Source organism: Phocoena phocoena, chromosome 17 (assembly GCF_963924675.1).
Source record: "Phocoena phocoena chromosome 17, mPhoPho1.1, whole genome shotgun sequence".
In the NCBI taxonomy this organism is placed as follows: Eukaryota; Metazoa; Chordata; class Mammalia; order Artiodactyla; family Phocoenidae; genus Phocoena; species Phocoena phocoena.
The window spans coordinates 8608058-8634141 of NC_089235.1; the positions used below are offsets into that span (position 1 = coordinate 8608058).

At 40.0% G+C, this 26084-nt stretch overlaps 1 protein-coding gene across 1 annotated transcript in view; it reads left to right on the forward strand.

The window, feature by feature from the left end:
• The window catches only part of CLVS1 (clavesin 1), a 137215-nt gene that overhangs the window by 35399 nt on the left and 75732 nt on the right, over positions 1-26084 (forward strand). The window contains exon 2 of the mRNA XM_065895580.1: positions 17531-17705. Within this exon, the coding sequence (XP_065751652.1) occupies positions 17531-17705 (175 nt within the window). The remainder of the gene's footprint in view (positions 1-17530; positions 17706-26084) is intronic.

A 26084-nucleotide genomic window follows, 5' to 3' on the forward strand; every position in this document is an offset into this window, starting at 1 on the left:
GCCTTAAGAAACTAGAACAGAGAAGAATGAACTAAACCCAAAGCAGTCAGAAAAAGTTAATAATAAAGAATGGAAATCCTTGAAATTGAAAGTAGGAAAATAAAGAGAAAATCAATGCAAAACATTGGCTCTTCCAAAAAAATCAATAAAAATTATAAACCTCTAGCAAGACTGATAAAAAGTTTAAAAAGAGAAGACACAAATCACCAATATCAGGAATGAAATGGTGATATCACTACAGATCCTACAGCCTTAAAAAAGGAAATAAAGGACTACTATGAACAACTTTATTCTCATAAATTCAGCAACTTAGAAAAAAATGGAGCAATTCCTCCCAAACTACAAAGTAACAAAACTCAATCAATATGAAACAGATAATCTGAATAGCCCCATAACCTTTAAAGTAATTGAATTCGTAATTAAAATTCTCCTGAAAAAGAGTCCTCCAGGTCCAGATGGTTCCACTGGAGAATTTTACCTAACATTTAAAGAATAATTAACACCAAGTTTACATAATCTCTTCCAGAAAAAAGAAAAGGAGGAACCATTTCCCAATTCATTTTATGACGCCAATATTACCAAGATGCAAAACCAGATCAAGGACTTCCCTGGTGGCACAGCGGTTAAGAATCTGCCTGCCAATGCAGAGGACACGGGTTCTATCCCTGGTTTGGGAAGATCCCGCATGCCTCAGAGCAACTAAGCATGTGCGCCACAACTACTGAGCCTGCGCTCTAGAGCCCGCAAGCCACAACTACTGAGCCCGTGTGCTGCAACTACTGAAGCCCGCACGCCTAGAGCCTGTGCTCCGCATCAAGAGAAGCCACCACAACGAGAAGCCCGCGCACCGCAACGAAGATTAGCCCGTTTGCCGCAACTAGAGAAAGCCCGCGCAGCAGTGAAGACCCAGTGCCCCCCAAAATACATATAAATATAAATAAATTAATTTAAAAAAAAACAGACCAAGACAGTAGAGAAACGGAAAACTATAGATTAATACCTTTCACGGATTTAGAATCAAAAATCATCAAAAAATGTATCAAACTGAATCCCCTCATATATAGAATTATACACAATGACTAAGCAGGATTTATTCCAAATATACAAGGCCAGTTCAACAAGCAAAATTCAATCAGCACAATTCACCACATCAACAAGGTGAAGAAGAAAAATCCTACTATTATATCAATCGACACAGAAAAAGCTTTGACAAAATTCAGTACTCATTTATGATTCTTTTAGTCTAACGAAAACTCAGCAGTTTAGGAATAAAGGGGAATTACTTCAACCTGGTAAAGAGCATCTACAGAAAACCTACAGCTAACATTATACTTAAGGGTAAAAGACTGAATGCTGTCCCCCTAAGATAGGAAATAAGGCAACAAGGTCCACTCTCACCACTTTTACTTAATATAGTATTGGAAGTTCTAGCCACTGAATAAGAGATAGGAGATAACACTACACACCTATCAGAATGGCTAAAATAAGAACAGTGACAACATCAAATACTGGGAAGAATAAAGAGAAACTGACTCATCAATATTGCTAGTGGGAACCTAAAACAGCAGAGCACTTCTGGAAAACAGTTTGACAGTTCTTTTTTAAAAAACTATGCATGCTCGGTGCTTTGTGACCGCCTGGAGGGGTGGGCTAGGGAGGGTGGGAGGGAGGGAGACGCAAGAGGGAAGAGATATGGGAACATATGTATATGTATAACTGATTCACTTTGTTATAAAGCAGAAACTAACACACCATTGTAAAGCAATTATACCCCAATAAAGATGTTTAAAAAAATCTAAATAACCTCAAGAAAAGTTAACGGAAAAATAAACATGTTTTGAAACCTAAAAAAAAAAACAACAAAAAAAACCCTGCACAGAACTAAATGCACATATATAGACACATACACACAAATGACTAAAACGGCATGTGAGTCTACAATTATCTCAACTGAAAAAATATTCACTTCCTCCCTCTTCTTCATAAATATAAAGTTGTTCCCACCCCCTCAATACCAGTAAGTCCACCTTGGCACCAGTTTCTGCTGAGCTTCCACGTAGTGTTTGACTCTTTCTCAGTAAGAGCACTTGCGGCACCCATCAGTAGGTCAGAATCAGCAATGAATTCAAGACTATTGACACATCATCCTACAAAATAGTCTCTCCAGGAATATCTAACCGGAATCTCACCAAGCCTGTGGACCTCTTTCCAGTTTAAAAAGAACAAATTAAATGGCATAACAAGAAAACAAAAGTGTAGGACATTCTACAGGACAAGTAACGTGGAAATCATTTTAAAAAATTGATGTATGGGACTTTCCACTTGCTTTTAGCTGTCCACACACATACGCATACATACGCATATGACAGATAAAGCAACTATGCCAAATGTTGACAATTGTTGAATCAAATGATGGGTGTGTTACGGTGGTATTCTTTCTACTTTTTTGTTTGCCAGGACATTTTCTTAGTAAAAAGTTGGTGGAAAACAAACCCCGCTGGCCACGCGGGGATGGCATGGTCTTTCAGGTGCCTTCCCACTGTGATATTCGAACACTGACGTTCAAATCTTGGCACTGATATTTGTTAGCTGTGTCTTCCGAGCCTCGTTTTTTTCTCATGTATAAAGATGAAGGCTTTGGAACAGTTCTAAAATTCTGTATATCTTAAGGTCAGCAGAGAAGTTGATTCTAAATCTCTCAATAATCCATTCGCATCATGAACAATCCTTATTGCCAGCACATTTTTTCTTTCAACATGAATCTTTCAAACAGTAATTTAAGAAATTTCTCTCTTCTTCTGGATCCAACAAAGAGAGAAGGAAGGAGAGAAAGTGTTCTTCAAATATTTGAAGAATGTTCTTTGTTCGCCCATCACCTACCTCCCTTCTGAAGCTAGTCATTTCTAGCAAGTCAGATCAATATACCATTATATTGTATACCATGTGCAAGCCTCTTTAGCCTTTCTGTTATCAAGATGTAGCCGTATTTGACTTTCCTCTGTACCCTTTTCCGAAGCCTGTCAGGCCAAGTTTTAGCCAATTTGCTCCTATTGCTCTGAGCTGCCTGACCAGTGTGTCTTATCCAAGGATAAGTCCCAAATTTGATCAGAATTCCAGGCATGACACCGACACCATCATTCCCCTTCCAGGATACAAAGCTGAACATGATTATGAAGATTTGTGCCAACAGGTGTGTTTGCCCTCAAAGCGCAGCTTCAGGAGCAGAGAACTGAAAAGCCATCTCCCCTCTCAAGATCCGAGTGTCCCAGGAGAGAGGCTGTCCGAGTAATGCAGGAAGAACAATGCAATGGAGGAGATCTAAAAGCTATGAGCTTAGGGTACACTGGGCACGTGGATTTTAACGTCCATCCTAACAAACAGAGGAACGTGTGAGTCATTTTCTTTTGTAGTTGTTCTTAATAAAATGTACATTTTTATTTGTTTTTTTTAAGAGTAGTTTTAGATTCACAGTATAATGGAGAGGAAAGTACAGAGATTTCCCATATACCCCCTGCTCCCGTACATGTAGCCTCCCAGTTGTCAACATCTCTCATCAGAACGGTACGTTTGTTACAACTGATGAACCTACACTGACACGTCATAATCACCCAAAGTCCATAGTTAACATTACGGTTCATTCTTGGTGTTGTACATTCTATGGGTTTGGACAAATATATAATGAAAGGTATCCATCATTATATTATTATAAAGATTATTAATTATCTGAGCTAGATCTGGGTAACTTGCTGCAACTTCTACACCAGCCCTTGCTGCTTCACCTTGCACTTTGATGTTAAGGACATGGCTTCTTTCCTTCAACTTCATAAACCAGCTTCTGCTGGCTTCAGACTTTTCTTCTGCAGCTTTCTCACCTCTCTCAGCCTTCACAGAATTGAAGAAAGCTGAGGCCTTGCTCTGGCTTAGGCTTTGGCTTAAGGGAATGTTGTGGCTGGTTTGACCTTCTAACCAGACCCCTAAAAGTTTCTCCATATCAGCCGTTAGGCTGTTTCACTTTTTTTTTTTTTTTTTTTTTTGCAGTATGCGGCCCTCTCACTGTTGTGGCCTCTCCCGTTGTGGAGCACAGGCTCCGGATGCGCAGGCTCAGCGGCCATGGCTCACGGGCCCAGCCGCTCCGCGGCATGTGGGATCTTCCCGGACTGGGGCATGAACCCGTGACCCCCGCATCGGCAGGCGGACTCTCAACCACTGCACCACCAGGGAAGCCCCTCACTTTTTTTTTTTTAATCATTCATATGTTCACTAGAGTAGCACTTTTAATTTTCTCCAAGAACATTTCCGTTGCATTGGCAACTTAGCTAACTGGTGTAACAGGCCTAGTTTTTGGCCTGTCTTGGCTTTCAACATGCCTTCCTCACTAAGCTTAATTATATCTAGCTTTTGATTTAAAGTGAGAGACATAGGACTCTTACTTGAGCACTTAGAAGCCATTGTTTGGTTATTGGTTATTGACCTAATTTCAATATTGTTGTGTCTCAAGGAACAGGGAGGCCCGAGGAGAGGGAGACAGACAGACAGTGGAAGAGCCACTCAGTGGAGCAGTCAGAACACAGACTTTTATCCATTAAGTTATTATGTGGGTGCGACGTGTGGTGCCCTAAAACAATGGAAACAGTAACATTACAGATCACTGATCACAGATCATCATAACAAATAGAGTAATAATGAAAGCGCTTGAAATATTGTGAGAATTACCAGAAGACACAGAGATACAAAGTGAGCAAATGCTGTTGGAAAAACGGCACTGATAGACGTGCTTGATGCAGGGTTGCCACAAACCTTCGATTTGTAAAAAACGCCGTGTCCATGAAGTACAATAAAGCAAAGCTCAGTAACGTGAGGTCAGCCTATGCTGCATATATACAGGCATATAGGGGTCAAGACTATTGTAATAGGAGAGAGTGTTTGACAAGGGACAAGTGGAGATTTATGGCTGATGGGCAGGGAGAGGGAGTGGACGGACAATTCCTAAGAGGAATTTGGTTAGGTGCCAAGGATGGGTGGGGAGATTCTCAATATTCTCAAATTTCTCAATATTGTCAATATTCTCAAATCCTGGCTTAGCAGGACTTTTTGGGAAAACTGGGCTCTGCAGGCCAAGGATGTGGACCAAGGAGGAGGCCTGGATGAAGAAAACACTCAGAGGAGCCTGACTAAAGTTTGGTCAAGGTGGGGCTTTTTGTCAATACTCTGCCACTTCCTGCGGCAGGAAAGTGTTCCTAACAAAGTATCATCTGACTCAAGGCTTAAAGAGTGAGAAAGAGCCTGGTGAGGAGAAGGGAAAGAACAGTCTAGGCACAGAGGAAGAAAGTGCAAGAGAGAAGCAGCAAGAAATTCTTGATTCCGCGTTACCGCTCAGCCTCCCATCTGAGCCAGTGTTCCTTCCTTTGAATGTTCTGTGAGTCTCAGAGCTGTGACAGGCATACTAGACCCAGGAGTCAGGAACCCTGTTATGACTGTGCAACCAACTGCTAATGAGGTTTCACTGAGCATCTCTGGATCTGAACTTCACCATGTAAGACAAGGAAGTTACTGGCACTGGGGATGGGGACCTTATTCTGGGGCCCATACTGCACATTGCAGGATATTTAGCGTCAATGGCCTCTGCTCAATAAATGCTGGCAGTGTTCTCCAAATATTGTAAAAACCAGCAATGACTCCCTCCCGTACACATAACCAGATGTCCCCCAAACTGGGGCGGGAGTGATCCTACCTTCTGCTGAAAATCACCTTGTAATCACCAAGGTTCCTTGTAGCTCTCTGTTGCTTCACTCTATTTGAATTGTAAATCCATTCTGGAAGAACCAACCTTGTCTTACTCCATTCTCCCTCCCTCCAAGCTTCCCCAGAGTCCAGAGAATTAAGTGGGTGGGTAAGTACCATCCCATATTCCTGAATGTGGGTGAAAGAGACAGAAAATTCCAGCTCTTTCCTCTGGGAATGTTCTTACGAGCCAGAACTAGAAATACCCTCCTTGTGCCTGGACTAATAGAAGAGGAATGGGTAATAACCCACCAGTTTGTAGCAGATGAGAATCAAAGCAAGAGGGAAAATTTGAGATAAAACTTTCCAGAGCCTGAGCATTTAAATTTTTTCCTCTTTGGAAATTAAACTACTGATCTTTCTAAGTCGTCCTTTACAATCTCTGAGATTTTGTTAGGATAAATATAGGCAATGAAATCCTCCTACAGCAACATTCCAAGTCCTAAAATGTTGTATTTTCTCTTTGTGTGAGAAATATATTTAAAATATATAAATCGTGTCTCTATACATATGTAATACATTTTCCAAATTCTGTTCTGCTATTCAGAGTAGGATATTTTGGACTTATGTTGAAGATAAATGTATGTTGATGTTTTACAGTATCTCCTGCAGTGCAGCCACTGTTAAGTGGCAGCAATAAATGATAACCACTGGCTCTAATCGCTTAGAGAATTGCCAAGTGATAATCTGTGATGTAATTAAGTAAAGGAAACCAATGCTGTCTTTAACCACCTCCATGAAATGATTCCCTACAGAGGCATCTGACCTTCCATGAGTAAAGTTACCTTAAGGGGCAAAATTAACCCTCTAAGCATACTCCCTCAGCTAGGAAAAGTCAACCAAACCCTGCGTTGGTTTTGTCATTGTTGTTAAATGAACTACGTAGAGCCTATGTTTATTTTTTTATGAACGTTTCAAGAGTTACCTTTTGCTTTGATTCTGATTCCCAAAATAAGCAGGGTAAAAATATGAGCTTGTGTTTTGACTGGGGGTCCGTAAGTGAGTTCACGGGAGCTTCCAGGCCACTGGTTTGGGAAGAGGGTGCAGGGAGAGGGGCACTGCCACTCTTTCATCTCCATAACCCACCACCTGAATTGGGCTGGGTTGGGGCCCAGGGAATGTGCATGTGGAACCTCTTCTAGGAGAATTCTAGAAATTCCCACATCTCTATTCTGACATGTCTGGTCCCGCCAGGTAACTATTACAGGCAGAGCACTCAAGCTCCAACCTGTCTTCTGAAACCTCCAAAGAGGATTTTTCTGGAAGAAAAGTACGTGGGGTTTGCAAAAGCCTTGTTCCTTCTGGGCACGAAATATATTTATCTTAGTTTCAGAAGGATGATCAAACTGCTTGTCATTATTGCAATTTGTGAACCATCACAAGCATTATAGGAGTTGATCAAGACCAAAAAGTCCTCCTGTCAGACTAGCCTCAGTGGTGCCAAAGCTCAGAGACAGTATAAACAGTGGTAAGGGGCTTCCTGAGCCTGACAGCTGTGATGGTCATGGGAGCCTTATATCTTTCTCTCTCTGAGAATCCAATAACCTTGAGGTGTCTTGAGGAAGATGAAACAGCTCAAGGGTGATAACCAGATAGAGGATACCTATCTGGAAACCAGCCAACAAGTTGCATTTCTATCAGAGTAGATTATAAAGCTCTCCTGAATATATTATCTACGAAAATAAGCTTTTTCTTTCCATTATGTAATGATTTCCTTGTGGCTCTCTCCTTTTAACCCTGCATACCTTTGATTGCTTGCTGCTGTTTAAGTAGCTTATGATTAGAAGGCTAGAATTTTCAAAAGGGGAAAGGATAAACCAACTTTGAAAACTTCAATCAGATTGCAGACTCTCTGAATTCAATAAGTCTCTATTAAAGCTTCTGATGTGAACTACCCATATTTTTCAGGGCTGAGACTCCTAGTTACAGGCAACTAATTTTAGAACCTTGGGACTTCTCTTGGTTTTAAGATCTTGCTATCCTGCCAGAATACATTGATCTCTTCGTTAAGTACAGAGGTTTGGAGTTTTCATTGGAGATGGCCAATTTTATGAATTAATTAAAATTATGAGATGCTGCATACTTCCAACTCAAGTCACAGGTATGCCTTCCATGAAAGGTAACATCTATAGAGTTGTTTTGCTAATGCACTATTTAGTTCAAACTGCCTTGCACACAGTTTGTGATTTCAGAAAGGAGTCTCTTGATTGCAGCATATCACTCAGAGGGAAGGACCTCAGGAGGGAAAAATCATTCAAAGCAGTGTAGTACCACGGGATGTACGTTTTCCTAAAATGCCTCCTCACCTTATGGTCCGATGTCTTATCCTGAAAGTGATTTTATGGCTATAAGAGCCAGACAGACTTAGAGGAAAGAATATTCCATTTCAAGCAGTGGCTAGTACACTACCATGAACTCCACGCAAGATCCATAAATATCAATTGAATTCCATTGTAAGTAAGAGTGATGTGGCCATTCATATTCATTCACCCATGTCAGAGGAGATCTTGCTGTTTGTGACCCCAGTTAGGCTGATATGATCATAGCTCCACGTCTAGTCTTAAGTGCTTTCTTTGCATTCTTGAGACTCTTCCTAGTTTTTACTTTTCTGAAGCTCCTCAGCCCAAGAGTTACCAGAATAGATAAGCATGAAACTAGTTTGTCATAGTCATTTAGTAATGGATGGAATGCCCAGAGCTCACTCCCATTGGGGTGGTTTTTTTTCCATGGCTGCTGCTCCTATAGGCCCTGGCCCAATCCCCATCTAGACAGCTAATGAAATAAACCTCTTCCTTGCTTGCATTTCGGCTGTCTTAAAGTGGTGTTTTGGGACCAGTTCTTTCCTAGTGGGCTAAGAATCTTGTGGTGTACTAGCCTTCCTATCTGTAGACATCCATCTAGCATTTATTATTAACTGTTCTAGATTGTAATCTTCTTACTTCCCACACTAACCTTACGTGAATACAGCCACAGCCCTCTCCTAAACCAAAATTAATCCTTTTTTAAAAATAAATTTATTTATTTTATGTATTTAGTTTTGGCTGTGTTGGGTCTTCGTTGCTGAGCGTGGGCTTTCTGTAGTTGCGGTGAGTGGCAGCTACTCTTTGTTGCGGCGCGCGGGCTTCTCGTTGCGGTGGCTTCCCTTGTGGAGCGTGGGCTCTAGGCACGCGGGCTCAGTAGTCGTGGCTCACGGGCTCAGTAGTTGTAGCTCGCGGGCTCTAGAGCGCAGGCTCAGTAGTTGTGGCGCACGGGCTTAGCTGCTCCTCGGCATGTGGGATGTCCCCGGACCAGGGATAGAACACGTGTCCCCTGCATTGGCAGGCTGATTCTTAACCACTGCACCACCAGGAAAGTCCCCCCAATTAATCTTAAAGCCTGGTTTTCTTTCCAATTCTTGTACACATGGTACTTAGTAGCATATTATTTTATAAATATGAGCCATGATGGAAAAAGGGCTTAAGGACATACATCTGCCATCACTGCTCCTGTCAATGAGCGTTAGAGACATTGAAGAGGAAGAAAATGTACCCAGTGGTGCTCCCAGAGTGGGTTTTGTCTATTTTCAGTGTTTCAAAGCTTCCAACAGGTTGGTTTAACATGTTTGCCTTCGTTCATTTACTAAGAATCATTTATTCAGCATCCACTATGTATAGGTACTGGTGATTTACAGGGATTCAGAGACAAACACGACACACTTCCAGCCCTGATGGAGCTCATAGTCTAGGTTAGAGAGGCAAGTGGTCCCTTCTTGCAAAGAGAACAGGAAACATTCTCTTCTGCAGACATGGCTTCTACGTAGGGGGATATTTCATCACTTGAGTGGCAGGAATGCAGACCCCGCACAACCATGCACTTCTAGGCACCCCCTTGACAGCCCCGAAGTCAAGTCATATTAATAACGTGCGTTGCTGTCCTGGGTGCTGATCCTTACCGTGTAAGAACTAGATACAACTATAGCACCTCTAACTCACCTCCTACCCAGCAGAGTTCCTTTTGTCCTTAATAGTACCTCTGACCTTCCTCTCTTTACATCCCCACTCAGCTCTCACTTACTATACTGCAATGGCCTCCTCTTAACTGGACTCTGTGTCTCCAGTCTCCTAACTCCAATCCACATAATCTGTTACCAGTTCAAATCTTCCTAAAGCATAACTGCTGTTGCTCCCTTACTCTGAATAAACAGCCAGTAGTTCCCCCAGCAAGCAGGATGAAGACGGATCACAATTCTAACCTTATTTCTATTCCTTTACACTTGCCCCAGTGGCACTGGCAAACTTGCCATTGCTCCCAATACAATAGTCTCTACACTCTCAGAACTTCCTGTTTATGTGGCTCCTTCTGCCCTTTTCCTTCTACGTCCAGCATCCAAACCTTCCCATTCTTCACAGCCCAGCTGAAGATGTTCTGAAACCTCCCAGCCATGGGTGACCTTGCCTTATAACTCCCAAACACTCTGCAATTCCTATCACTTTCCACCTGATACCATGTTCACTTATGTAATAATGAAAACCAACATGACCATCAACTCATTCTATGGATAGAACAAGTCAGCTGCTCTATGACTTTGTGTACATTAGCTCATGTTATCATTACCAGGGAGGTAGGTGCTAGGATCCTCTTTCTACAGATGAGGAAACTAAACCACAGAGAGGTAAAACTCACTCGCTAAGTTTACACAGAACAGCTGAGATCTGAATCAGTCTGCTAACTCCAAACCCTATGCTTTTAATGACTATGATTCACTGCCTCCCATGTATGTATTTTTTAATGTCTTCTACTGGTTTCCATCTACTAGCAGAAGAGTAAAAAATATCCTTTTATCTTATGTATCTTCCACAAAGTAAAATTTTGTCATATCTTTGAATAAATGCCTTCCTGATTCCTTATCTGGTTTTAGGTACTTCAAAACTTTTAAAATAAAACATTGAGTGATGATAAATTTCATTAACTGTTTAAGTGAGAAGATAGAAGCATGTGGTGTTAATTTCATTCTCTTCAATTCTTGGGAGAATTTAGAAGCACTTGGACCAAACGTAATAAAATATTGTTTTTATTTATTCAAACCAGCTTCTCATTTAAAATAAAAAAAGCCTGAATGGAGGCAACCCTAAAAGATGAATTCATTGTTTGTGTACACACACACACACAGACACACACACACACACACAGATGATTTATACACTTGCTCACCACAGAAACACAAACAAGGAAAAACCCTGGCAAATTGGAATTTGAAAACTTTAGTTTCAGTTTCCTTTTTAATGGTAGATATGAATACTTTGCATTCTTGTGTCTATATCCTGAGATGGATAGGCCTGTCAGGATTGGTCTAAAGAAACAGTCTCTTATCTTCATACTTTACTTGAGCGAGAGAACACTGTCTTCACCATTTACATCACTATTTTCTCTATACTAGTTCAAAAGCCGGGCCCTGTTCTTAGACAAGAACATTACCCTTTATGTTCTGTCCTCCATAAGCAAATGCTTGAGTTAGAGGTGAGTTGGGGCTCCCTCCCACCCTTCCTCCTCCTTCTGTTTCCCCTTTTTTCTTCCTTTCTTTCTTTCCTCCTTCCTTCCTTTCCTTCTCTTTCTTTCTTTTCCTTTTCCTTTCCTTCTTTCTTTCCTTTCTTTCTCTCTCTTTTTCTTACTTTCTTTCTTTTCTTTCTTTCCTTCCTTCCTTCCTTCCTCTCTCTCTCTCTTTCTTTCTTCTCTCTTTTTCTCTTCCTCCTTCCTTTCTTCCCTGCTTTCTCCTTCCTTTTCTTTCTTACTCCTCTTAATCATATGAGCTTCATCAAACCATATGAGGCAGAGTTAAATCCCAGGCTTCTGTTCTCTGGGAGACCATCCCTGCTAAGACAAGTAATTAACTAATTGACTTTCCAGCTAACATTCAGGGTAATACATTTAAGATTAAGGTCTTGCAAATATTAATTCTACCACAGCAAAGTTAAACATTTTTGTTAGCATCTTCCTTGACCTAATATTATCTGAACACAATTATTTCTTTTACTTTTTCTTGATTACCTCATTGAGAAATATAGATTTGTTTGCCTAGATGCATAATGACACACAGAGACCATCCAGCTGAAACCTGATTCACATACAAATTATTAGAACCCATTTAGGAAAATATATCACCCGAATTCCCATTCCAAACCACTTATCAAAGACCCTCAGCCCTAGAAGAGGAGAAAATAGGTTCATCTGGACAGAACACAATGGAGTTTTGCACATTTCCTATTGTCCTGCTGCCATCACCACCATGAAAGCAGTGTAACCAAGAGGGGTATCTCTATATACCATGCAAGTACAAATACTGCCTCCTATCCTATTGGGATGAACTTTCCAATTCACAAAGCTCCTTCACACATGGAATTCTGCATAACCATGCAACAGCCCCCTACATGGAGAAACAGGAAATCACCCCACGTTGGACTTCAGTCTTCTACACAGAGATGCATGCTTGTTGAGTGGCAGAGCCAGGATGTCAAGCCCTTGAGTATAGACTCTTTTGCCACTTTACTCAGAGGGTTCTTGCCATGTCTAGAGGCCAAAATACATCAGAAGAGTTGCAGAGGGAGCACATATTCCTCTCCATGTCGGCTTAGGTAACGTTATCAGAAAAGGGGCAAAGGAGGAACTGTGAAAGTCATGCTGTGGTTATTTTAGTAATTCACTTTGAAAGAAACTTCAAATGGGATGAAGAGATAAAGAAACATACTCAGATGCAATGTTTCTGCACCTGCTGCAAATAGATATTGGTGGCAAACCATCTGCACAACTAGTTTGTGGTTTAAGGAGGACCCTAAAAATCTCCAAGCAACAGTCATAAACACAATGATATTGATTGTAAAGTGAAGAGCTTTAGCTACTAATATTAACAGACTTCTTGCTGTTATATGCAGAAGAATTAGCATAGAAATAGGCACTGTGATTTCAGAATTAACTAAGAGGCTTCCCACCAGTTTTTCTGAGAAATAGTGTCACTGGCTATCACATCATGCCTTTAAGTGGTTATCTGATCACAGGTAGTCTCTTTTTTCTTATATGCGTCTAGCCCTGGGATCTAGGTTCTAAAATCTCCACTAAAAATTCAAAGCACAAAGGAGTCACTTCTTGAAACTTAAATATCTTCTTATAGATAAAACACTATTTTGCATCTCATTTGTATTACGCTGTTGACTTAGATTTTAAAGCCTCAGGTGGCAATGTTGGGTGCTCAATTCATAAAAACAACAGTAGAACTACAAATGCATCCATTTTCATAATCTCTAATTGCTCATAATATAATGATGAACGTCCACCTATAAACCCTTAATAAGTCCTAATTAATACAAAATTATCCTTTTTTGAGAAAAGTTCTTTACATGTCACTGGCAATTTGCCATTCACAGAGCTTTCGCACATTTTCACATTTGAGCTTTTAATTATCAAACTAAGACTGATCTAATCCATAGCTGACTGTGTAAATAAATGCCTTGCAAATTATAGAAGACTGAAAAAATCTGAATATCCACTTGTCACCTGTTAGTTCATTTTGAGACAAGTGCTCAGCTACACTGAGAGAACAGCGATTATAGGCAATACAGAAAATAATTTCCCCCCTCTCTGGTTTATTAGAGTTAAACCGTGCTATAAGTCTAAATGAGTTGGTAGAATGAGTAAATTCTGGAAATTCTGCAAGAGATTCGTGGAAACTTACCATGGCAGATTACGAACTCCAGTAAGCAGTTTAAAAAAATTAACTTTTTACCTAGAACAACTGTAGATTTACAGAATTATTGTGAAGATAGTACAGAAGGTTGCTCTATCCCCTGCACTGGGTTTTCTTTATTATTAATATCTTACATTAGTATAGTATATGTATTACAACTAATGAACCAATATGATGCACTATTCTTCACAAAAGCCTATGCTTTATGCAGATTTCTTTGGTTTTTACCTAGTATCTTTCTTCTGTCCCAGGATCCCATCCAAAATATCCCATTACATTTAGTCTTCATGTCTCCCTAGGCTCACCTAGGCTGTGACGGTTTCTCAGACTTTCCTTGGTTTTTTATGAACTTGACAATCTTGAAGAGTACCGGTCAGGTATTTTGTAGAATGTTTCTCAAGTAGAATGTGCCTAACGCTTTCCCCTTGACTAATCTGGGGTTATGGTTTTGGGGGAGGAAGATCACAGAGGTCAAGTATGATTTTCATCATGTCCAGGGCAACTCCTCTCAACATGGTTTATCTCTGTCGATGTCGACCCTGGTCACCTGGCTGAGGAAGTGTTTGTCTGGTTTCTCTTGTAAAGTTACTCTTTCTCCCTCCCTTTCCACACTGTACAAGATCTTTGAAAAGAAGTCAGTATGCTCAGCCCACACTTAAGGAGTGAGAAGCTACGTTCCACCTCCATGAGGGTGGAGTAACTATATCAAGTATTTGGTATGTCAAATTATAAAAAGCTGAGAGGATTTCACAATGCAAACATATCATAAATAAGAAAGAGGAAACCAGGAAATAAGGAATTCAAGCTAATGATCAGCTAAGATATAGGGGGCGGTCACACCCCTCAACAGGGGTAAGCTTCATGACTTGAGACCCATTCCATCCAACTTTTTGCTGCCCAACTTTCTAGTTCTTCTAGAAAAGTGAAGTGTTCAAACATTTGGAAACTATAGTGAATTCCAAAGTTATTTTACTTTTCTCCTGGGATCACCCCGTAAGTATAATACTTCATTCATTGCAAACGCCTACCCATCAGTAAGGTTCTGGTCTTGAAAACGTATAAAATAGTTTTCAAGTTTCCAAGAGTCAATGTTTCTTTCTTGGGAGTGAATACCAGTGGATATGTGGTGGAAGAGGCGCTATCTCTCATTTACAGAGGAGTAAAACGCGGTAGCAATTAAGCGATTTGCTAAAGATCTTCATAATCAATGGTGTCTGTCCTCACTATTCAACGAAAAGGGCTACCTCAAAATTCTCCAAAGATCTCCTTGTTGTCAAGTACAATAGCCCTTTCTCCTTCCTTATTCTCCTTCATCTTTCTGTTGCGTTTGACTTGGTTAACGACCTGATGGTATTGGGTAGCTATTAATTTATAAAAAACCATCCCCAAACTCAACGGCTTAAAAAAGCAGTCATTGACTGTTGCTCACACATCTGTGGGGCAGCTAGTGTTTATCTAGGCTGGGGTCAGCTGGGTGGCTCTGCTTCTTTCAAAGATCTGCTGGCTGGCTGGCTGGCTGGCTGGCTGGGGAGTCATTCTTCTCTTCAGTCTAGCAGTCTAGCTGTGGCATATGTTTTTCCATGGCAACGGCAGAAAGCAAGAGAACAAGTAACATCTGAGGTCTCTAAGAGCTAGGCCCCAAATTGGTACACTGTCATTTCAGTCACATACCATCAGTTCAAGCAAGTCACATGGCCAAAGGGCAAGAAATACACTCTCATCAATGAGGTCAACACATAGCTAGTGTGTGGATGCTCAGATGAGTAAAGAATTGGGGTCAGTAGTGCAATCTATCATATCCTTCTTGAAACACTACCCCCCTTTTTAGAAAACACGTTACTATCATGATTCTCTCACTTTTTATTTCCTTAACCTTTCTTCGTTCAACCTCAGAACTGTATGTAAGCTTTACATAAGGCTTAGCTTTTCTAAGTTTCCTGATTCTCTCCATGTGTGTATGCTTGCTAAGAAAGCTTATCCAGGATCAGACTCTCTAATTCCCTAATGGTCATTTATAGTTTACCATTGGGCATTTCCATATTTTCCTTTGGAATTGCCTAAGCTCACAATCTCTGGTCTCACGCTCCACTTAAATCGATGTTTCTTCCCAATACAAAGCTGTATCTCTAAAAAAGACTTGGGTCTTTAGATCCTATTTGCTATGAATGCAAAAACAAAACTCAAAGCCCTAGTGAAAACTTACCCTACATTAATAGGAATTTGACATCTCTAAAATTTAGAAGAGAATATATGTAAAAGAAAATGATGAGAACATTATTAAAAACCACTTCCTATGAGAAACGGTTAAAGTTACTAATATATATATTTTTTAATCTAGAGATTATATACGGCGTCATGTCCACCATGTTTAGATAATTTAGTGTGTGGTATAGGAAGACCTGAGGTTCTCTTCTTCGTAGCAGAACTATATACTCAGTGGGTGGATTTGGGGGAGGAAAAGTTTTGCTTGATATAAGGAAGACCTTTTCAGTAAGAACTGTACAGAAACAGAATGGGCTAATATCTGTATTTTTCACGTGTCACTCCTCTTTCCTGAAATGTCTTACTCTTTTTCCCACTTATCCAAAATCCTATTTACCCTTCAAGGCTTAGCCCCAGCTTTCATTGCTCTGTAAGCTCTTCCTAATTACTCAAGTTTTATCAATCCCTTTCAACTCATTTTGCTAATCGCCTACCCCACCCCAACTAAATTAAGGGCTCTTTGAAAGTAGAAATATGACATACTATTCTATAACTTCAAGTAGTAAACAGAGCTCTGAGTTTATAGCAGCCACTCAGTAAATTCTTACTGGTCGTTTGTTTGTTTTGTTTTTGTTTTAATGAAGTATAGATGATTTACAATATTGTGTTAGTTTCGGTAGTACAGCACAGTGATAGTTTTAGGATTTTTTGCAGATTACATTCCATTATAGGTTATTACAAGATATTGAGTATAATTCTTTGTGCTGTACAGTAAATCCTTGATGTGAATCTATTTTATGTATAGTAATTTGTATCTGTTAATCCCATATTTAATCACGTATTTTCTGATTTCCAAAATCTAGAATCATTAGATTTGGTTATAATTTGAATCAGATTGAAATGCTCAACAATCTGTTCATTTCATCTGGTTTCACAAGACGATACAGCTTCTGATTGTAATGACAGCCTGAAGGAAGCAACGGATTTTGCCATCACTTGACATCCACAGAATTTAGAGATCCTTTAAGATCTTAAATTTTTAGCTCAAATAATTTGCTGGGAGAATTAGCAAAATATGCCATCATTTCTTCGTGTCTGAAAATTATTTAAAACAAAAATCAGCTGGGGACTGGGAATATATGATGTGGCAGAACACATGCAACACTAGAGAACCGTCACTCTAGTTTGTATTCAGGTCTACCTGTTGTCATAGTTACTGTTGTACTCCAAGCGACTTCCTTCCTGAATCGCACTCTGCAAACCGTCAGTGAAAATAAGCCATTCTTCTTGCTTTATTTTTCTCTATTTATGAATTGAGGCTAAAGTAGCGGCAATTGCACAGTTGTTTTTACACTTTGAGCAAGATTTTAACCACACAAGAAGAACAAGAGGTTTAATCAAAACAAGTGCCTCTGATGAAGGCCTTACCTCATTTTTTCAGCAATATTCGTTAAGTAGCTAGATACTGGGGCCGCAACTATGATTATGGCCCAGGAGGGAGAGACAAGTAAGGGATGCATTTCAATGAAATGCAATCAGGTCTGTGGTGGAAGCAAGAGACCAGAGACCCAAGGAAACACAAAAGAGAGACATCTTGTAAAGTTTGGGGTTCTGGTGCACTCAGATCAAAGGGAGGTTCCATCCTGTGATTCTCAAAGCATTGTTCGTGTTAAGTTTAGCAAATGTGTTTTCTGTCAATTTGGGTACAGGACACTGGCGTTACCCTGCAGGCTGGGCTCACGGAGCAGAGGACAGGCAGCCAGTGCTTCACACACAAAGTCCTACTACGTGCTAATATTCATGCACAGCCTCTCCTTTCTGCTTTGGCTGCAGGAACTCCTTCACAGACATCCTCCGGGCCATCCTGCTGTCATTGGAAGTCCTTATTGAAGATCCGGAGCTCCAGATAAATGGTTTCATTTTAATTATAGACTGGAGTAATTTTTCCTTCAAACAAGCCTCCAAACTGACACCATCAATCCTCAAACTGGCCATTGAAGGGTTGCAGGTATGTTCAATGAATGTACCGTATGAGATAGTATGCGACTGTGTGCTCTTTTCTTATTGCAACCCAAGTAATGTTTGCCTTTGAGAATGGAAAAAGAAAACTTCGATAGAATCCACCTGTGAATACTCCGTACTTTTACCCCAGCCTGAGTTGAGATGATTTAAAAAAAAAAATTAGCCTCCATTTTCATTAACAACTCTAAACTACTGTTACCATGGGCACAAATTACCTACCGCTGCGATTATGAATAAAGCTTGGAGATGTTTAGCCAAATCCATGTGAGAGTTCACACAAATTAAAACTAGAAAACATCTACTTTATGAGTGTGCCCTTATACTGCAGTGGCATGGAAGCTTTCCAGGGTTTCTGGAAGCATCTTTGCACATGAAAATATACCTGGTGGGTCCTCACTTCTCTGAAGGCAACGTGCTGAGGTGTTTGTACTAAAGTAAATCATTTCAGTGCAAAGGAAGCATATGGAACTCTACTTCCTGTTTGTATGACCAGTCGTCAGGACTCTGGGGAAGGGGTTTTTGTGCTGTGTAGAGGTTAGGGTAGTCAGTTCCTGGGGTCCCTTCTACTTTTAAAGACCGGTGATTCCATGAAAAGTAGCAAACTCAGAGCTAAGCAATGCTGCTCAGCTTCCCGGTGATGCATTATCATTGTTCAGGAAGATTCAGAATCAGCATAGATAAAACTCAAGTCCATTCTTCATTTTGTAGGAAGATTGACTCCCAACAGACGGCAGTTACACGCAGCTACATAGATCACGAACTATTTGCTAATTCTCAGATCAAGCAGCCACTACTCAAGCTCTTCAAAGTACAAGACTGGGAAACCCATTTCAATCACCCATCATACTCTAGTGTGATGAGTAATCGATGGGCCTGTTTCTTAAACTGTGGGAGATTCACATTTGGCTCCCAGCAAATATGCAGCACTTACAGGGCCTCTGATAAACTCATGTTTATTGAATGGAACTTATTTTGTTGAAAGGGTTTCCTATTTCAGAAGAGGAACAAGTACACACTGTTCCAAGAATGCCACATTATCCTGGGGAGTTACATCACACAGTGTATCGGGGGCGCATTTTTAAATTTGCTTTTGCGTTTCTAGACTACAGAGTACCCTGCCTTGCCTTAAAAAAATCTCAATCATAGACTTGTTTGTCCTTTACTGTCAATCACTTTCTCTTAGCTCTCCTTTTCTCCAGCGTCCTCTCGTCTAAGCCTCTGAACATCTGATCTTTCTCTCCTTAAAGCTTTTATCAAAGGGAGATTTAAAGTAAGCTGCAAGGTTTATTTCATTCCCTATAATTATGCTGGCCATATTTCCAGGATTTTCTGTGGTGTAGTACAAGCTTCATATAATTTTATCTTTCTAAAAAGAGATAATTCATTACATGTGTAAGTAGCTGTGATTCAAATTCTATGTATTTATAAGATTTTTCATAAATCAGGAAGAAAAATGTACTTTTTCCAACCCTGTGTTCCAATTTTTATTTCTGGAAATGTGTGGATTATATAACATGTCCCCTGCCAACTTCTCTAGGCTAATGTGGGTCTTACTGAGTTAATGCATGTGAATGTGTTTTAAAACATAAAGCTGTACATAAGTTTGTAATATATTTTTACAAGAAATACTAGATGACCTTTTGTGGGGCAAAGCGAGTCATATCTGGGCCTTCTCTCTTCACGTACCAGGGTCTGGGTTGAACTCCACAACGTCCTATAGCTCTGGTTAAAGCATAGCCTCTACTGAGCGAAGGGGAGATGCATGGGGTCAGGGTCAGAGTGGAGAAAAAGTACTTCCTCCCAGCATCTCACAGAGCAATGGCCTGGACCTCCCTGTTGCTAAACAAGGTAAACTCCCTCGACTGTGGGGAAAGCATCAGGCCCGTCAGGCTGTCTGGATTGGGATGCAGCTTTTTCTGTGAATTCTACCTGCCCAGACCCTGAAGACCTAAGAACTCTTAGAAAGGTGCAGACCCTCCTGCCAGGAGAAGCTGAGCTTGGACGCAGCTCCTCTGTCTGGGATATGGGCTCCCTGTCCTAACGAGCTTGTTGGCTTTGTTCTTGCCCTACAGTGGGTGGTCAACTCTGGCCAGCCACTGGCAACTTCTCGCTCCAGGCTATCCTCTCTCAGGCTTTGCAGGAATTCAGACACCATGGTCACCTCTCTACCAGCTCTCCCAGGGACCTTATATCACTGCAGGGATTGCTTCCATCCACAGGGTAACCATTAACCGCTTATGGCATTTCAAAAAAGTCCTAACTGATACTAGCAGAATTCATATCTTTGTGGTCACACTGTGGTACAAGGAAGATCCCATACAGGTCTCCACCTGTCAGCCATGAAAGTTCAAGATAAATTTCATAACACCACTGGCATGGGTAAAGGCCATGGACTTTACTGGAGAAAAGGAAAGGGTCAGTGAGAGACGAGAAGTCACTGCTGTTCCTTTTTCCTCTGCACCATCAGAGAGGCCCAAAGAGGTTCGAGTGTCCTGTAGACATGCAGGAGATTGCAGGGGAGGGAGACCCTATGTTCCAGTGAAGGGAACTTGCTTTCTCTGCTGTCCTGCCTTTTGTGGGGTAGATGTGAGAAAGTACCCTGGCACGGGGGTATTAATCAGACTACTTTTGTGCTAGGCCATCTGGTTTGGGGTTTCAGCTGTTCATAGGCGTTATCTAGGATTACCTGCTGATCAACTCCTAGAGAATCTGGGGCCCAGAAATATGGCAACCCCCTCAACACACACAGATAGTACAATACCTCCTGCAGGAGAAGGGGGTGGGGTGTTCAGGTTGTGAGAATTTAGAATCACTTTTGTTCAGTCCTTCGCCTGCATCACAACCTTGTTTCAAAACCCTGAGTTTTAGCTCTATTACCTCTGTTCTTAGTTCTCTATAAAGAAAGTTGTTCAGTGAGACCCTCAATTACTAATTGTTCCAGGTTGGGTTCTCTGAGGAGCAGATTCTGACACAGAGATTAACATGCAGGAGACTCATTAGGGAATGCTCTTGGGGTCAGCACCCGCAGAAGGGAAGCTACGAAGAATGGTTGGCAGCAGGAGAAGTTAAGCTGGGATCCAATCATTTCCAATGAAAGCTTCAGGTGTTCTGAAACTGAGATGACCCTTCAGAGTTGTCCCTGACTGGAGCCAAGGGACTGGACCTTTATATTCCCACATTGTTCAGTAACTGGGTGCAGGCTGTCCTGAGAAGTGGTTGTGAGTTTGGGCAAAGCAGCTCTCTTCAGCCTGGGGCTCCAGAGGCTGGAGCTATTATCTGAGAATTTTCTCCTGGTAGCACCTCAAGCAGCTGGGAAATAAGTACTCAGTCCTAAAGGGGGCCTGGCAGCATATCAGAATATCTACCACAATAAGCAAAACACATTGAATGCCCTGTAATGTCATGTCGAGAAGCTTCCTTCCTTTTGAATCTGGATGTTTAACTGCTTTTTTTCTTGGTTATATACAGTCCCAATTATCCCCAAGTGGAGTTGATACCATGTAAGATAGAGGTGATGGGCACTGGGCTAGCAGCTTGGTGACAGTCTTCTGTTTGGGTCTACCAGTTGTATTTTAATGCTTTAAATGACAATTATAAGTTAGTAGAAGGAAGGAAATAATAAAGATTAGAGCAGAAATAAATGAAAAAGAGACCAAAAAGAATTTAGAAAAACAATGAAACTAAAGGCTGTTTTGTTTTAAAAGATAAAGAAAATTGATAAACCCTTAACCAGACTCATAAAGAAAAACAGAGAGAGGGACCAAAAAGTAAAATTAGAAATGAAAGAGGAGAAATTACAACAGATATTACAGGAATGCTATGAACAGTTATACACCAACAAATTGAACCGTCTAGAAGAAATGATTAAATACCTAGAAAGATACAATCTTTCAAGACTGAATCAGGAAGAAATGGAAAACTGAACAGACTGATTACTAGTAATGAAATTGTATCAGTGATCAAAAAACTCCCAACAAGCAAAAGTCCAGGACCAGACAGCTTCACAGGGGAATTCTACCAAATATTTAAAGAAGAGTTAATACCTATCCTCCTCAAACTATCCCAGAAAGTTGAAGAGGAGGGAACACCTCCAAACTCATTCTACAAGGCCAGCATTACCAAAACCAGACAAAGACACTAAAAAGAAAGAAAATCAGAGGCCAATATCCCTGATAAACCTAGACGCAAAAATACTCAACAAAAATATTGGCAAACTGAATTCAACAACACATTAAAAGGATCATACATCCTGATCAAGTGGGTGCAAGGATGGTTCAATATCCACAAATCAATCAATGTGATACACCACATTAACAAAACAAAGGATAAGAATTATGTGATCATCTTAACAGATGCAGAAAAAGCATTTGACAAAATTCATCATTCATTCATGATAAAAACTCTCAACAAAGCTGCTATAGAGGGAACACACCTCAACATAATAAAGGGCATTTATGACAAACCCACAGCTAACATTATACTTGACAATGGAAAGTTGGAAGCTTTTTCTCTAAGATCAGAAACAAGACAAGCATGCCAACTCTCACCACTTCTATTTAACATAAGTTTTGGAAGCCCTAGCCAGAGCAATTAGACAAGGAAAAGCAATAAAAGGCATCCAAATTGGAAGGAAGTAAAACTGTCACTATTTGCAGATCACATGATACTATACATAGAAAACCCAAAAGACTCTACCAAAAAACTATTAGAACAAATAAATAAATTCTGTAAATTTACATGATACAAAATTAATATACAGAAGCCTGTTGCATATCTATACACTAATAATGAGCTATTAGAAAGAGAAAGCAAGAATACAAATCCCATTTACAATCAAATTTTTAAAAAATAAAATACCTAGAAATAAATTTAACCAAGGAGGTGAAAGACCTGTATACTGAAAACTACAAAACATTAAGGAAAGAAATTGAAGAAGATGTGAATAAAAGGAAAGATATTCTAGGCTCATGGATTGGAAGAATTAATATTGTTAAAATATTCATACTACCCAAAGCAATGTGCAGATTCAATGCAATCCTAATCAAAATATTTATGGCGTTTTTTACAGAATAAAAAATGATCCTAATATTTGTATAGAATCACAAAAGGTTCTGAATAGCCAAAGCAATCTTGAGAAAGAACAAAGCTGGAAGTATCATGCTCCCTGAGTTCAAACTATACTACAAATCTACAGTAATCAGAAGAGTATGGTACTGGCATGAAAAGAGATACAGAGATCAAATGAACAAAATAAAGAGCCCAGAAATAAATCCATGCACCTATGGTCAATTGATCTATGACAAGGGATATAAGAATATACAATGGGAAAAGATGGTTTCTTCAATAAGTGAGGTTGGGAAAACTGGACAGCTATATGTAAAAGAGTAAAACTAGAACATTTTCTCACACCACATACAAAAATAAACTCAGAATGGATTAAAGACTTAAATGTAGGACTAAAACCTATAAAAATCCTTGAAGAAAACATAGGCATTATGCTCTCTGACATTGATCTTCGCAATATTTTTATGGATTATCTCCTCAGACATGAGTAACAAACGCCTAAATAAACAAATGTGAGCACATCAAACTAAAAAGCTTTTGCACAGCAAAGAAAACCATTAATAAAACAAAAAAGCAACTTACTGAATAGGAGAAAATATTTGCAAATGCTATGTCCAATAAGGGGTTAATATCCAAAATATATAAAGAATGTATATAACTCAACATAAAAAAAATCCAATTAAAAAATTGGTAGAGGACCTAAATAGGTACTTTTCCAAAGAAGACACAGAGATGGCCAACAGGCACATGAAAAGATGCCCGACACTGTCCATCATCAAGGAAATGCAAGTCAAAACCACAAGGAGGTATCACATGACACTGTCAGAATGGCTATCATTGAAAAGAGAAGAAATAACAAATGTTAGCAAGGATGTGGAGAAAAGTACACTGCTTGTGGGAATGTAAATTGGTACTACGGAAAACAGTATGGAGGTTCTTCAAAAAATTTAAAATAGAACTACCACATGATCCAGCAATTCCATTCCTGGGTATTTATCTGAAGTAAACGAAAACACTAATTTGAAAAGACACATGTACCTCAATGTTCATAACAGCATTATTTACAAGAGCCATGATATGGAAGCAACCTAAGTGCCCATCAACAGATGAATGGATAAAGAAGACATGGTAAATATACACAATCGAATATTGCTCAGCCATAAAAAAAGAATGAAATCTTGCCATTTTCGACAACACAGATGGACCTGGAAGGTATTACGCTTAGGGAAATAAAGAAGACAGAGAAAGACTGTATGTTTTCACTTATATGTGCAATCTGAAAAACGAAGCAAATGAACAAACATAAAACAGAAACAGACTTACAGATATAGAGAACAAACTAGTGGTTACCTGAGGGAAGAGGGTCAGGGAGGGGTAAAATAGGTGAAGGGGATTAAGACATACAACCTACCAGTTATAAAAAAACAAGATACAGGGATATTATATACAGCAAGGTAATATAGTTGATAATTTACAATAACTTCATATGGTGTATAATTCATAAAAATATCTAATCACTATGTTATACACCTAAAACTAATATAATATTGTAAGTCAACTATACTTCAATAAAAATCTTTTAAGGGCTTCCCTGGTGGCACAGTGGTTGAGAGTCAGTCAGCCTGTCGATGCAGGGGCACGGGTTCGTGCCCCGGTCCGGGAAGATCCCACATGCCGCGGAGCGGCTGGGCCCGTGAGCCATGGCCGCTGAGCCTGTGCGTCCGGAGCCTGTGCTGCGTAACGGGAGAGGCCACAGCAGTGAGAGGCCCGTGTACCGCAAAAAAAAAAAAAAAAAAAAAAAAAAAAATGGCATGTGCATAGAACTTTGGTTATGTATTTCACAGGCTGAATTAATGAGTTATAATAATAATAATCAGGTACAAGACTGCCCTTTAAGGGGTCATCAGATTTTTTTTACATCAAAAATTACCTTGCATCAGCCGGTCATGAAATTCTAATAGTGTATATAGTATATACTCCTCCTTTAGGACAATGGGGTATGTCATTGTTTAGAATATTAAGTTGTCCCAGATACATAAATATTCTGTGAATATTAGTTCAAAAAACTCGAGTTAAAAATACTAATTTTGAGAATGCCTAGAAGTCACTTTCTCTCATTCTGCTGTTTCATTTCTTAAATGTGGTCAATAATGTCTAAAAGAGCCGTTATATCTATTCATTACAACTTGTTTAAATTTTAATCAAAGTAGTATTTATGCCACCATTTTAATAGAGCAAAGCATTATTCTCAATTCTGCTGGGGAATTCTGGCAGAATAAGCAGCCTGCTGAACTCCTGTTCTTGAGTTTTGCACCGTTTCCAAAATCAGTTTTTGGAATTATTTCTTGTAAATCACTGCCACCCAACCATTCCGATCAGCACACAGCATTTATCAATGTTCAGCCAACCCAGATACTTCAAGAATTTACTGTGCCGAAGTGTTTCACTTAGGAAGAGCTATAGCCTTTTGTCCCATAGGCTATTTACAAAATATTTGATTCCCTAAGGACCCAGATGTTTGTTAAGGGTTTAGAGAAGCTTACTTTTCACTCACCAGAGGAGATCTAGGAAGCACGCTTTTTGTTTTTTTTCTCATTTCTGTGCTTATGTCATTTTCTTCTAGCCAATCAGACACTTTATCAGTTCATTAACTCTTCATTCCAGTTTAAGGTTTACTGTGTGACTTTTGTTGTCATTTTTGTTAAAAATGGTTTTATAATATTTATATCTACTTTGATTTAAACTCTCCCAACAGCTTTGAGCCAGTCTAGTGTGGAAGGAGGTTCATTGCTTTTCCAACTCTTAACCCGAAGGTGGGAGGGGATTGCGGGCAAGGCTCAGAGGCTCAGGCAGCTGGGAATCATCCATCTCCTGGGCGTCCCTTTCATTAAACTGTTTCCAACCTTCATCCGTTCTCTCTAGCCTCCTTTCCGCATCCCACTCCTTCCCACATTCTGATTTTCCATCTCTTTTCCAAAACATACAATATGTTTGTTCACTTGCCCTTGGGGAATCCAAAGTGCTCTATTCACTTGAAAGACTAGAACAGTAAAAAGTCCATCAAGTCACCGGGAAACCTGACAGTTCCTGAGGGTAAATGAATGACTGGTGTGAGTAGAAATTTGTAAAGGCTGGTTGGGCAGATGCATTTCGAGTTACAAGTAGATTCACACCAAATCAACAGTCTATGACTCAGACATGCAGACATACTGACTTGCGGTGTATTCATTCAAAAGAAAAGGTGAGTCTGGTATTCTTCTAAACCAGATGACAGCAGAGAACAAAGCAACCTGGCTTCCTG